The sequence below is a fragment of the Enhydra lutris genome, unplaced genomic scaffold, assembly GCF_002288905.1.
Source record: "Enhydra lutris kenyoni isolate GAN:26980312 unplaced genomic scaffold, ASM228890v2 scaffoldscaffold20, whole genome shotgun sequence".
Classification (NCBI taxonomy): Eukaryota; Metazoa; Chordata; class Mammalia; order Carnivora; family Mustelidae; genus Enhydra; species Enhydra lutris.
Genome location: NW_019154104.1, coordinates 20,508,938 through 20,523,765, shown reverse-complemented (window position 1 = coordinate 20,523,765; position 14,828 = coordinate 20,508,938). Strand labels below are relative to the sequence as shown.

The 14,828-nt window shown below is 39.7% G+C and overlaps 1 protein-coding gene and 1 pseudogene across 3 annotated transcripts in view; one reads left to right on the top strand and one right to left on the bottom strand.

Moving 5' to 3' along the window:
• LOC111148519 (NUMB, endocytic adaptor protein) overlaps positions 1-14,828 on the bottom strand; it is a 187,584-nt gene that overhangs the window by 12,786 nt on the left and 159,970 nt on the right. For all 3 annotated transcript variants that reach the window (XM_022505138.1, XM_022505139.1, XM_022505140.1), the window contains 2 exons: positions 4,821-4,895; positions 2,794-2,934 (listed from right to left, as the gene is read on the bottom strand). In XM_022505138.1, the coding sequence (XP_022360846.1) occupies positions 2,794-2,934; positions 4,821-4,895 (216 nt within the window). The remainder of the gene's footprint in view (positions 1-2,793; positions 2,935-4,820; positions 4,896-14,828) is intronic.
• On the top strand, positions 9,363-9,970 carry LOC111148520 (annotated as a pseudogene).

The following is a 14,828-nucleotide window of genomic DNA, read 5'->3' as shown; positions in this document are numbered from 1 at the left end:
TGTTTTTAAATATTTTATTTATTTATTTGACAGACAGAGATCACAAGTAGGCAGAGAGGCAGGCAGAGAGAGACAAGGAAGCAGGCTCCCCACTGAGCAGAGAGCCCAATGCGGGGCTTGATCCCAGGATCCTGGGATCATGACCTGAGCCGAAGGCAGAGGCTTTAACCCACTGAACCACCCAGGAGCCCCGAAAACATTGTTTTAACAAGCCCTCCAGGTGATCCTGATACAGGATAACCACCGGCCAAGGAGATTCAAACAGTCTGAAGGACCAGGATTTGACAATAAAACAGTGTTTTAATTAATGTAAGGGAACTCTTTGGATTTTGTGTAGTAATAGCAAAATACATTGCTTTGTGACTTACTGAAGTCACAGAAGAAGAAAGTGTAGTTTATTTATTTCAACTCATTCTCAAAGCACTGTGTCAAACAAAGGAGGAATATTTGACAATATTAGCCACCATTTTTATGGCAAGTGACCCTGTGAAAAACTCTATACTAAAAGTACTTTTATTAACTTAGTCTTCACAACTGTTATCTCCATTTTATGAAAGTGGAAAGTAAGGCTTAAAGAATGTTAAATGACTTGCCACAAATCCTACAGTTACTAAGAACCAGAACTAGACCTGAAACCCAGATCTGAGTCAGAGCCTGGACTCTTAATAGTTTGTATCACTTTCTCCAAGAGCTTTTTCTTTTTTTTTTTAATTTTATTTATTTGAGAGAGAGAGCGAGAGCGTGCGAGCAAGCCACATGAGCAGGGGAAAGGGCAGTAAGAGGGAGAAGCAGACTCCCGGATGTGCAGGAAGCCTGATGCAGGGCTCCAACACAGGACCCTGAGATCATGACTTGAGCTGAATATCAGATGCTTAATCAACTGAGTCACCCAGGTGGCCCTCTCCAAGAGCTTTGAAAAACATTTTGGAGGGGCGCATTGGGCTCCCTGCTCAGCAGGGAGCCTGCTTCCCTGCCCGCCCCCCACCCCTGCCTGTTTGTGACCTCTCTCTCTCTCTCTGTGTCAAATAAATAAATAAATAAAAGAAAAACATTTCAGTGAATTTTACAGTATGGCCACCTCTTTCCTTTCAGATAAACCCTGGAAAGAATTTACTGAGTTGTAGCCTTCAGGAATGGCTATACTGCCTTATTCTGTCTGGACTTTAAAAAACTCATAATTACCATGATAAACTCAATGCTCTACCCTAGTAAGATCATCATTATCTAAGAGATTTGTCTTTTGTCAGAATTTTGGGTACTTTATGTGAAAGATGATAGGTTAATTCTTTTTTTTTTTTTTTTTAAGATTTATTTGACAGAGAGAGTGAGAGGGCACAAGTAGGGGGAACAGCAGAAGGAGAGGGAGAAGCAGGCTCCCCACTGAGTAGGGAGCCCAATGCAGGGCTTGATCCCAGGACCTTCGGATCATGACCTGAGCCGAAGGCAGATGCTTAACCATCTGAACCACCCAGGCACCCCTAATTATTCTTTTTTTTTAAGAAGACTTTATTTATTTGAGGGGGGGGAGGCAACAGAGGGAGAGAGAGAGAGAAGCAGACTCCCCACTGAGCAGGGAGCCCGACGATGGACTATCATGACCTGAGGCGAAAGCAGATGCTTAACCAACTGAGCCACCTAGGCACCCTCAATTTCCCCCTATTTTTAATCAAAACTAAAAGTTTCTACTATGCAACAATTTCTGCAAAGTTCACCACACCGTAATTTCAGTATGTCCTTTTTTTTTTTTTTTAAATAATCTCTACCCAACATGGGGCTTGAACTCATGACCCTGAGATCAAGAGTCACATATGCCGCAAACTGAGCCAGCTAGGCACCCCAGTATTTCTATTTTTTAATTAACTGAAAATATATCTCAACTCAGTTCATTTGTAGTAGAATTCCTCTGCAAATAAATTTATAAGCACCTTAATGCCAATGTCTTGTTTGTTTTTATTTTGTTAGTTTTTAAAAATTTTTCGAGAGATGCCTGGGTGGCTCAGTCAGTTAAGTGTCTGCTTCAGCTCAGGCCATGATCCTGGGGTCCCGGGATCGAATCTGGCATTGGGCTTCTTGCTCAGTGGGGAGTCTGCTTCTCCCTCTGCCTGCAGCTCCCCCTGCTTGTGCTGTCTCTCTCTGACAAAAATAAATCAAACTGTTAAAAAAAAAATTTATTTGAGAGACAGAGAAAGTGAGAAGAGAGAACAGGGTGAGGGACGGAGGGAGAAGCAGACTTCCTACTGAGCAGGAAGCCCAAAGTGGGGCTCAATCCCAGGATTCTGGGATCATGACCCGAGCAGAAGGCAGATGTCCAACCGACTGAGCCACCTAGGCATCCCTAATGCCAGTATCTTCTACCTAGATGTATTAGCAAACAAAAACATGTAAGAATCTTGAAAATAGTTCTTTTTTTATTATATTGTTAGCCAGAATATAGTACATCATTAGTTTTCGATGTAGGGTTCAACAATTCATTAGTAGCGTATAACACCCAGTGCTCATCACAACACATGCCCTCCTTAATACCCATCACCCCAGTTCTAATAATTAAAAATTTCAAGTAAAGTTTAGCAGCCACCATCACCAGAGCACTTTTACTTTCCTTTAATGACCTTGGCTCTCAGCTAATCATCTTGCTCTGTGAGCTGAATGAAAGCAGGCTCGTTTAGGCACTTCCAAGTGCTGTAAGAGCAGGTACTTATAAAAAACGTAGTGGGAATTGCTTAGCTGAGCCAACCCAGAGTGAGTTTGGCTAGCTGAGGCTAGTCATGATGAAGTCTACACTGCTGGACTCACCGTGTCCTTGACAGCCATGAAGCAATGACAGATCCAGCGCCGAGTGGTGCCATCACGACATATGTAAGAGAATGCTCTATCAAAGTTCCTATCTGGGGCACAGAAAGAAACTTTTTCTATTGTCTGGTCAACTATGAGGTCCTGGAAAAAGGGAAACACAAAGAAATAGAGAATTTACCAGGTTATTCAAGGTTCTCAGAATAAACACGGATGCTCATTTCACAATATAGAATCTCTAAAACTAAAGCATCAAAACTATGAAATAGTGATCTGAGGCCAGCAGTCTGAATACTAAGAATTTGATGAAGAAGAGATCCCAAGAGGCATTCTGCTCAGATGCCTTTCTCACTTCATCTTTATGTTCTAAAACAGATGCTTGCTGATTTTAGTTTTATCACGTACATTGTATGTTCAATTTGATAATATATGTAAATCAATAAACTCCATCCAATTCCCATATAGTTTGTATTAACTTAGTGATCATTTGATTTTGAGTATGACTTTGTATACTTGCTGAATGGCATTGTATCTACACAGTATAAACATTACACAAAATGTTTTTTAAAATCTTGAGGCTCTTCTTTGTGAATCTCCCATAGCCCAGAATCCCTAGATGCTGAGGTGGGGCTACAAATGCTAAAACAAATGATTTTTAAAAAATGGCTTTTATAAAGCATCACTATGAGAATTTATGTTGCTCCACAAACTTGCCAGCCAATTTTTAAAAATTCTGCAACTCTGGTGGCTCATTATGATTTTATTTTTCATAACCTTGATTACTATGAATTTCCTCTTTAGCAATGTAATTCTTCAAGTCTTCTGGATTGTCTGTCATTTTTCTTATTGACATGTGTGAGTTCTTTATATATTCTAAATATGAGCCCTTTATAGATTGTACACATTGCAAAACTTCTTTTCCATTCATGATGGGTCCAAGGGTGAAAAGCCACCAATTACTATTATCACTAAAGTGGAAAAAAACCAAACTAATTAATGCCAGTGCCATACGTAGCCACCAGGGGGCAATATCACCTATGAACTGGTATAAAACAAAAACTGCCTCCATGTACAACACATTTCATCCAAAACACTAAAGAAAACTATACAAGTTCTTAACAATAAACTAATTAAGATGATCACGGTTTCCAATAATAGTAATAATGTACATTTAAGACTCACTTCTTCTGAACTTAAAAAAAAAGGGGGGCCTCATATGAAGGGCAAAAGAACTACTGCAACTGTATTAATAGTTATACCTAAAATGTATCAGGTAAGTTATCCATCAAAATTGCTCTTTAGCTGCCAGACTGTCTCCCTTTCAGTGACATATGAAGTTTTTTGAAAAATTGCCTTCTTGTTAAAATTTCTCCAGACTTTAGGTCTCTTAGGAAATTTAAATTAATGATTAAATGTGCTTATATAAGACTTAATGCTCTCTAATGTCAGAGTCTATGTCTCCGTTCTTCTTCAGGCATGTAGGATCACTTTCTTTCAAATGCAAAATGCCATCTCTGATATAAGATATTGTGTAGATTCTAAGTAAGTGTTAACCAAATGAGCCATTTACTAGTCCTTAAGATTTTGCTTAAATTGGCTTTTTTAAGTTAAACAGTAGGTTAATCATTTCAAATATCATTTTCTAAGAATATAGTTCCCTTTATTAAGGAACAAGAAGAAATTTCAGATGTGGTCTTTTTTTTTAAACTTTGGTAAAAGGTCCATTATATTTTACATCAAATTTGTGGGAGTAAACATTTTCTTAAAATGTGTAAGAACAAAATCCTAACATTAAATGCAAATGTTTACTACACTAAACATGCTGTTACATAGAGCAAAATGTTGTGAGAATTCTGTTCTTCATAAGGTTAAATGAGTAACTGAATTTGTTTTAGGAACACTAGTATCTCCAAAGACTCTGGACAAAGTGGAAGGATACAGAGTGACTACAGCAGCTTCATGGCATTATATCTGATCATTAGGGATTTAAAAAAAATGAACAGTAACATTCACGCTTATAAAATTTTTACCTTAGTTTTCTCATCCACAACTCTCAGTCCATCTGCTGATACCCACAGGACTGCCTTAACTGCTTTCTTTCCAGTCTTTTAAAGAGAAAGCAAAAAGGAAGGGGGGGGGAGAGACACAAACATACATAACATTAAAAAAAAAAAAGGTCATCTTCCATAGAAAACATTGACTTCTGCCTTCCAAAAGTCACAAGTACAGATGGAGTCCAAGTTCAGGAGGGGTGCCCAAAGCCAGATACTCAAACCAAACTGTAGAAACATTCAGGAAAAAACAAGCCAAAGCCATTATTTTAGAAACACAATGCAAAACAATAAGATAAAATTAAGTAAAGGGGAAAGACAGGTGGACTCAAAACCAAGATATCACATTCCATAAAGGGCAAAGAATTCATAAGTAGATTCTTCACCCCTTTAAAAAGTCAACCAAGAAAACCAAGAGTCAGATAAATATTAAATACATAAGGAGTTACACCACAAGTAGCTTCTACAAATGTATTTACTGTAAAAAGTAATAGACAGGTCTAAACTGAGATGTTGACCTATCCTTTGACTCATAATATATATAGCAGAACCCGCGGTCATCTGAAATTTTCATGTTAAACACCCAAGAAGTCTTCATTATTCCTTTAACAATCTTTAAAGACCATTATTTCTTCTGTCAGGATTAACACAGAACTCGTTTAGTTTTTAATTTGATATTAAATGCATGGAGACATTTTGGGGACATAGGAGGATTAAAAAACTTAAAAAATACTAATATTATTACATGAATTCTTACTGGCTGAGAAAAGACTTCTTTTGGCACACAAAAATCATGTGAGAGTAAGCTGATGTACGCTTTCTCCTGTGACGGAATGAAAATGGGAGAGTGGGACTTCATAATAGGAATTTAACAGCTTCCTGTCTCTTCAACTGCTTTAAGGATACAAGCAAAATAAAGGCTAAGAATAGGTATCAGATTATAAAAAATATAAATCAAAAGGAATCTGGTAGTAAAACTGCAGCAGCAGCCTGTAGAAGGGACAGAAGGGGATAAAGAAGTATCTACCATTCTCCTCTGTATGTGTCCAAGCCCAGCGTTCCTCCATATTTGTTTAAATGAACTGTGTACTCCCCTCCGGGCTCATCATCTCCACCATCACCAGGCATTTGATAAGAGCCTATTACATGCCAAGCAGTGAAAACTGTCCACTGAAAGGCAACATTTTGATAAACAAAAAATAAATAATATAATACAGTCGTAAGTGTTATAGTAGAGCTGCAAACAATGTATGATGTCAGAAAGAAGGCATGGTCAAATCTAACTGTGGAATCAGGAAGGTTATTCAAAGGAGAAGATCAAAGTAAGTACTGAAATAATTTTTCTAGATGCACAAGGTAGGAGTAGGGGGTTAGGGAAGTGACAGGTAGTGGGTATGATAGGCAGCAGCAGCAGCAGCATAGGACATGGAAGCAAGCAACGTGACAAACCTGCACTCCATAAATACTTCAGTATGACTCGAGAGTAGGATGGGTGAATAAGGAGTAGTGGGAGATAAAGAGTAGGAAAGGCTAGTCACGGAGGGCCATGTATGCTTACTGAAGAATTCTATCTTAATTTTTTGGGCAATTAGGAGCTGATAAACGAATTTTTAAATGCATATTTAAAACATCACTGTGGCAGCAGTGTAGATGGACTGGAAAAAGGCTGACAGGAGGCAGAACGACCACAATATGATTCAAGATGATAGAAAATGAGGGTTAAGCTCTCTTCATTGAGAAAAGGATAGAAATGAGAGAGTTTTAAATGGAAAACATAAGGGAGAAGTCAGAAAATGCCTTTCAGATTCCTGGCTTGAGTAATTAGGTAGAGAAAGTACTACAACTAAGAGAACAGAAGAAATGCAAAAGTAAGTTTAAGGGGAGAACAGTAAGAGTTCGGTTTTACATAAGCAAAGTTTGGAATGTCTACACAATATCCAGGCAGAGATGTGTAACAAGCAACTGGATACACAGATCTGAAACTCAGCAGAGAATTCTAAGATGGAATTTTAGTTCTGGGAAACACCAATCATGGGAGTAGTAAGAAGACCAAGGGCAGGAGAGATTATCAACAAATAACTGGGAGAAGATGAGTCTTTGAAATATTAGAAAAGGAAAAACCAGAAAGACAGGAGAACGGAGAGACTAGGGTTACTGAAACTAAGGGAGAGGGGTTTCAAGAAGTAGTGGGGGTCCAAAATGTCAAATGTTTCAAAGTGATCAAGCAAGAAATGATGTGCAATGTGTCCACTGGATTTAGCAATGAAGATGTGGTAGAGTGATAAAGCTTGTAATGGTTAATCTTATGTGTCAAATTGGCTAGGCTACGATTGCACAGGTTTTTGTTTGTTTTTGTCAAACAGTAGTCCAGATGTTGCTTTGAAAATATTTTGTAGATGTGACTAACATTTATAATCAGTTGACTTTATTTTATTTATTTATTTATTTATTTTTTGTCAGAGAGAGTGAGCACAGGCAGACAGAGTGGCAGGCAGAGGCAGAGGGAGAAGCAGGCCTCCCGCTAAGCAAGGAGCCTTGTGAGGGACCCGATCCCAGGATGCTGGGATCACGACCCGAGCGGAAGGCAGCCGCCCAACCAACTGAGCCACCCAGGCGTCCCCAGTTGACTTTAGATAAAGGAGATTACCCTTGATAATATGGGTGGGCTTTGTCCAATCTGTCGAAGACTTTAAGGTTAAAAACAGGTTTTCCTAAGAAGAAATTCTGCCTCAAGTCTCTGACATAGAAATTCTGCTTGAGCTTCTAGACTGCTGGCTGGCCCTACAGATTTCAGACTTGCCAGCCCCAATAATTGCATGAGCCAATTCTTAAGTCCCTCCCTCTCTCTATATGTATAGACAGATACCTAAATGTATACATATACATATATGTGTGTGTGTATTTGTATACACACACACACACAGGCACATAAAGAGAGAAACAGATGGTGGTTCTGTTTCTCTCAAGGTTCTGACTAATACAGAAGTGTAAGTCAGACTAGGATAAGTTGAAAAGTAAAAGGCAGGAAGTGTCTGTAAATATTACTCTCTTTAAAAAAGCTTTCCTAAGCTTTTGGGCAGCAAAAGAAACCATCAACATAATGAAAGGGCAACCTACTGAATGGGAGAAGGTATGTGCAAATGATAATATCTGATAAGGGGTTAATATCCAAAATACATGAAAAGAATTTATACAGCTCAACACCAAAAAAACCAAATAATCTGATTAGAAATGAGCTGAGGGCTTGAAAAGACACTTTTCTAAAGAAGACATACAGATGGCCAAAAGACACATAAAAAGATGATCCACATCACTAATTATCAGGGAGATGCAAATCAAAACCACAATGAGATATCACCTTAGACCTGTCAGAATGGCCAGAATCAAAAAGACAAAAAGTAACAAGTGTTGCTGAGGAGGTAGAGAAAAAGGAACTCTCATGCACTGTTGGTGGGAATGTAAACTGGTGCAGCCACTGTGGAAAGTAGCATGGCAGTTCCTCAAAAAATTAAGAATAGAACTATCATAAGATCCAGCAATTCCACTACAGGGTATTTACCCAAAGAAAATGAAAACACTAATTTGAAAAGATACATGCAGCCCCATGTTTATTACAGCATTATCTGTAATAGCCAAGACATGAAAGCAGCCCATGTCCATCAATAGATGAATGGATAAAGAAGAGGTAAGATACACACACACAATGGAATGTTACTTTGCCACAAAAAACAATGAGGTCTTGTTATTTGTGACAACATGGATAGACCTACAGGGTATTTTACTAGGTGAAATAAGTCAGATAGAGAAAGACAAATACTACATGATTTCCTTGTATGTGGAATTTCAAAAACAAAACAAATGGCAGAAACAGATCCATAAATACAGAAAACAAACTGATGATCAACAGAGGGGAAGAGGATGAGGGCCTGGACAAAACGGGTAAATAGGAGTGGGAGATACAGGCTTCCGGTTATGGAATGAGTCACAGGAGAAAAGGTGCAGCGCAGGGAATATAGTCAATGGTACTCTAACAGCGCAGTATCAGATTGTAGCTACGCCTGTGGTGAGCACAGCTTAACGTAGAGATTTGCTGAACCACTGTGATGCATACCTGAAACTCATTAGCACTGTGTGTCAGCTATACTTCAATGAAACACAATTTAAAAGTTGAAAAAAAAAGTTATAAAAAGGTGCTGGGACCCAGCAGCCATACAGTAGTGGGTACCTTTACAGAACAGGTCCAAGTGGGGCTCGGACAGTCACCTTTGGCTTTTGTACCCAACCAGATGATTTGCCTTCAGACTCTGAGCCTTCAAAGCACTTCACTTGATTTTCTTTTAAGATTTTATTTTTAAGTAATCTCTACACCCAACGTGGGGCTCAAAACCCACAACCCCAGAGATCAAGAGTCGCACCCTCCACTGACAGAGCCAGCCAGGTGTGCCACACTTCCCTTGATCTTTATCTGTATTGGTCCAGGGTCCTGAGTCAAGAAAGCTTATAAGGCAGCTTTGACTAAAGATGACTTCCTTATTTGGTTAAGAAATTCTTCTTTCAAAAAGACATGAAGAAACAGTATCACAAAGATTATTACTTTGACAAGTGGAGAATAAATCTGTAGATGAAAATAAGGAAAAGGCATCTCAGATGCAAACAGCTGAGACTGCTTTTAAAAGGAACCTTAGTCTTTTTATTTATTTATTTATTTATTTATTTATTTATTTGACAGAGAGAGAGATCACAAGTAGACGGAGAGGCAGGCAGAGAGAGAGAGAGAGAGAGGGAAGCAGGCTCCCCGCTGAGCAAAGAGCCCGATGCGGGACTCGATCCCAGGACCCTGAGATCATGACCTGAGCCGAAGGCAGCGGCTTAACCCACTGAGCCACCCTGGCGCCCCTAAAAGGAACCTTAGTCTTTTAAAGGATATAGAAGCAGCAAAGAAGTGTTTCCAGACCAAGACTGACCCGATTCCACCACCAGAGGTGGTTTCTCTTGAGACTCTTCACTGGGCATCAAAAGAGTATATTCTCAAATGGGATCAGTTTCTTTTAGGAAGAGCACGATATCCTACTGATGCTGAAAATGAAAATGACTCAGAAAGTACCATTCAAGATGAGGCGCAGCGGTAACTTCTTCACACACTCCTTCAAAAAACCTATTTAGGGGGCGCCTGGGTGGCTCAGTGGGTTAAGCCGCTGCCTTCGGCTCAGGTCATGATCTCAGGGTCCTGGGATCGAGCCCTGCATCGGGCTCTCCGCTCAGCAGGGAGCCTGCTTCCTCCTCTCTCTCTGCCTGCCTCTCTGCCTGCTTGTGATCTCTGTCTGTCAAATAAATAAATAAGAATCTTTAAAAAAAAACCAAACCTATTTAGTACAGTTGAATATTAAAGAATATGCAGGTCATTTCAGGAACTTTAAGAATCAAAAGGCTCATACTGTCCCATTACCTCCTCAAGAACAATGAAGATTGGAGAATCTACTGACAAGTCTCAGGTCAGACTTTGAGACTCTGAGACCCACTACTACTTCACGGTCATGAATTTGCTTTCTTCCAAACCTATGGAAGTGTTAAGAGCGAATACTGAAAGGTAGACTATTTACTAAATAAGTCACTAAATGAAAAAAACTATGATAAAAAATAAGTTTTTCTACAAAAAGGAGAGCCATAGGGCAATGGGGGACAGGCAGAGGATCAAGGGAGATCTTTAAGAATTATGATAAACTAGCATGGTATACTAGAGACAGAATGGGCTTTGGTGTAAGATAAGCAGTCTGAATTCAGTGCCACTGTTCATAAGCTAAGCAAGTTGTGGAGCCCTCTGAGCTTCCAGTTCTTCATCTGTAAAGTATCTGTAGGACTGGTAAAAGGATCAGAGATACATTCAGTACTTGAAATTGAAAGAGGGTAATAAGGAACTGGTAGCCATTTATCATCAACAGTAACTTTAAAAAACTTCTAAAAACTCCTCCCAACAAAGTAAAGCTTCTTGAAAGACACACTTTGAACAAGAACAGATCATGCTTACATGATGAGTGAGAAAAGCCAGTAGAGAACAGAGACTGAAGGCCCGAGAAGGAGAAAGTCCTCTGGGAGGTGGGATGGGATGGGATGGGGCTAGAATCACGTTTTGGACAGGAAGAGGGATGTCCTTTCCGTGAAATGGAGTGATAGAGTGAAGCTGAGTAAAATGACACAGATTTGTAAAGGAGTGAGTGGCAAGTTGAGGAAGTTCACGCTGGAGACATAAATTCATCTGCAAAGGAGAGATTACCTGCTTTACTTTGCTGGGGAGAGGACGGTCGACAGGCACAGTGAGATGGTCAACACGTATGAGAGCAGTACAGGGGAAGCAGAGCAGAGTAACTCAGAGCATCAACTCTGGAACCAGGCTGTTGTCTAGGTTTGAATTCTGGTTCTGCCACTTACTAGTATGACCAAGGGCACATTACTTCCCTAAGCTTCAATTTCCACACCTATGTAATGATGTTAACTTCACATACCTCACGGGATTATTATGAGAATAAAAGAAGCTGATACATGTAAAAGGTTTAGAACCGGGGAGGTCATATAATGTACTATCCAAACTGGACCCTCTGGAAGTGAAAGGGGGCACTATTAAAACCCAGAAATAGGTGTTATACTGGGACTACTTCAGACAAACTGGGGCTGTAGTTACCCCACCGCCAAGAGCAACTGCCCATATTTAAACAACTCCCACGCAGCACTGAGTGTTTTGCTACAAGGGAACCTCCACGATGGCCGGGTTTCCCACCTTTATTGCTCACTGCTGGATCCTCGGAGCTTAGAACAATGCCTGCACAGCACAGGAGTTTAAGAAACATTTCTTGAAGGAATATATTTGCCAAATATCTATTGTAGGGGATACAGGACAGTTGATCAGTGACACAGAAGACTGCCAAATGGCACTGAAGATCCTGGTAAAGAACCAAAATTCGCAGCTTCATCAATCTATTTGTTGTGCAACTGCTGCCTGCGGAGTTCAGCGTCTGAGGCAACGGACAGGACTAATTCCAGACTTGGGAGAACAAAAATGGGGGGGAGGGGAGGTTATTTGATTATTGATTCATTTTAAAAAGTTTTTATTTAAGTAATGTCTACATCTAATGTGGGGCTCGACTCATGACCCCGAGATCAAGAGTTGCAGGCTCACCTGACTGAGCCAGCCAAGTGCACTTCAAAGGTCATTTCTGAATGGAACTGTTCCGCGTTCAGTCTCCTTACCATATACAGCCAAACAGACATCTTCTTGGTCCAATTATATAGTTATGAAAACATCTTTGCTTTTTGAGGTATATCTACATGATAAAATTTTTTTTTAAGAATTTTTTTCTTTTTTTTTTTTTAAAGATTTTTTTTTTAAATTTATTTGACAGATCACAAGTAGGCAGAGAGGCAGGCAGAGAGAGAGAGAGGAGGAGGAGGCAGGCTCCCTGCTGAGCAGAGAGCCCAAATGCGGGACTCGATCCCAGGACCCTGGGATCATGACCTAAGCCGAACGCAGAGGCTTTAACCACTGAGCCACCCAGGCGCCCCAATCTACATGATAAATTTTATGGTGTTGTACTGATGTACCACTGAGGCACTGTATTTGTCATATTTCATGGCCTTTGATTTTCTAACTGGGGGAAGAAAATAGATAATACGAATTCTTCTTGCTTTTGTTCCTACTTTGGGGGATGATTCTCGGATGTCACAATAGTCAGCCACAATATAGTTACTTCCAACAGGTATTGAGACATTAACACTCAAAGATATCTGCAGTTAAATTCAATTCAGACTTCATCATACAAATTCTACAGTAGCAATGCTCCTTCCTGTTTGTGCCTTTACAGTCTTTCATTCCAATCACATCAACTGAGGTTCTTTTTTTTTTTTTAAAGATTTTATTTATTTATTTGACAGAGCGATCACAAGCAGGAAGAGAGGCAGGCAGAGAGAGAGGAGGAAGCAGGCTCCCTGGTGAGCAGAGAGCCCAATGCGGGGCTCGATCCCAGGACCCTGAGATCACGACCTGAGCCGAAGGCAGAGGCTTAACCCACTGAGCCACCCAGGCGCCCCTCAACTGAGGTTCTTAAGCACTTTTCAGAAAATTATAAAAGTCACAGAAGATGAAAGTTTTTGCCTTTGTTTACCTTAAAACTATCTATTTAAGCCAATATCTTAGGAAATAAGTTGAAGCTAACAAAAAGACTGAAATATAAAGCTAACCCAGAGTAAGTATGAAATACAGGATTTAGGTACATCTTAGTGACACAAATACCTCTTTACAAAAAAAGACTACATAATACTTCAGAATTTTAAAATTAACATCTGCCATAAACATCTCTTATTTTGGGCAGACAAAAACCAATACAGAAATCAATCAGGCTCTGACACTGGAGAAAATGATAGCAGGTAGTGGATCTATTACAAATTGCTGAATTAGTAAACTTGTACTTGCAAGTAAGAGAAATGCACAGCTAATCTTCAAATGAAAACACCAGGGAAGAAACATAAAATGGTTGCAAAAATGACACAGGAACAGTAACTTTAGCTCAGTACACTGAAAGATCACTTTCCCTTAAGTATAAAAGGTATTCGCAATAAAAGGCAATTGAAATAATTAATTACAATAAAGAATCTGATCTACCTACCTATCTCCAGAGTTTTGTTTTTGTTATTTAAAGTAGATCCTGCTTAAATCAGAAATTGGCAGACCTTTTTTCTATGAGGGACAAGATATCAAACATTTAAAGCTTTGCAAGTTATAAGTCTATGTTACAACTACTCAACTCTGTCATTGTAGCACAAAAGCAGACAGACAATATATAAACAAATGGACATAGCTTTGTTCCAGTAAAGCTTTAGTTACAAAAACAGTGGGCCATAGTTTGCCAATTTTGGATGTAAATCTTCAAATCCCTGGAAAGTGAACATTAATTAAAATTTTTTGGAAAGACAATTTATTATATTGAAATAACAGACCCATTTGAAATTATGCCCCTGAATTATTCTTTTTCTTCCTTCCCTCCTTCCTTCTTCTTTCCCTCTTTTCTTTTTCTCCTCCTCCTTCCCCTCCTCCTTTTTTTCTTTTTTAAGATTTTATTTATTTATTTGACAGACAGAGATCACAGGTAGGCAGAGAGGCAGCCAGAGAGAGAGGAAGGGAAGCAGGCTCCCCGCTAAGCAGAGAGCCTGACGCGGGGCTCGATCCCAGGACCCCGGGATCATGACCTGAGCCAAAGGCAGAGGCTTTAACCCACTGAGCCACCCAGGCACCCCTCCTCCTCCTTTTTTTAAACAAATGTGCTTATATGCTATCTAATGTTTTAAACTGCAACTCAGGGGGCTCCTGGGTGGCTCAGCTGGTTAGGTGTCTCCTTGATTTCAGCTCAGGTAATCATCTCAGGGTTGTGAGATGACGCCCTGCCTCAGGCTCTGTGCTGGGCATGGAGTCTGCTTAAGATTCTTTCTCTCTCTCCCTCCCTTTGCCCCTCCTCCTCCCCTCCTTTAATTTATGAAAATAAATTAAAAAAATAAATAAACCACAACTAGATCTCAGTGCTTTTCAACTCCAAAGTCCTATAAGTCCCAAGATCACCAATGAGATACGAATGTGCAATTAACATAAATAGAAGTGATATTTGAGGGCAAGATAATTCTGTTGGGCATAAGATAGATAAGAGCAAAAGGTTAAGCAGCTGTTCTAATGCTTAAACCTAAGCAAGAAATGCTATAAAGACATATGGGAAGCATAGTATGGAATAACTCTGAAATGTTAAGAAGCAACTGCAGCAAACAGACCAATATGGGCAGGAGAGGCGAGCAAGTTGCTCTTTCTGAGCAATAGTGATCTGCCATTCTATGGTGCAAAGTTCTTTCTGTACAAACCAAAATGATTTTCAAGTGTACCCAATGTGTAAAGAATCACTGGTCAATCTTTCTGTCACACCCACACACAGAGATTACCCAGTCACTACAGAGTAA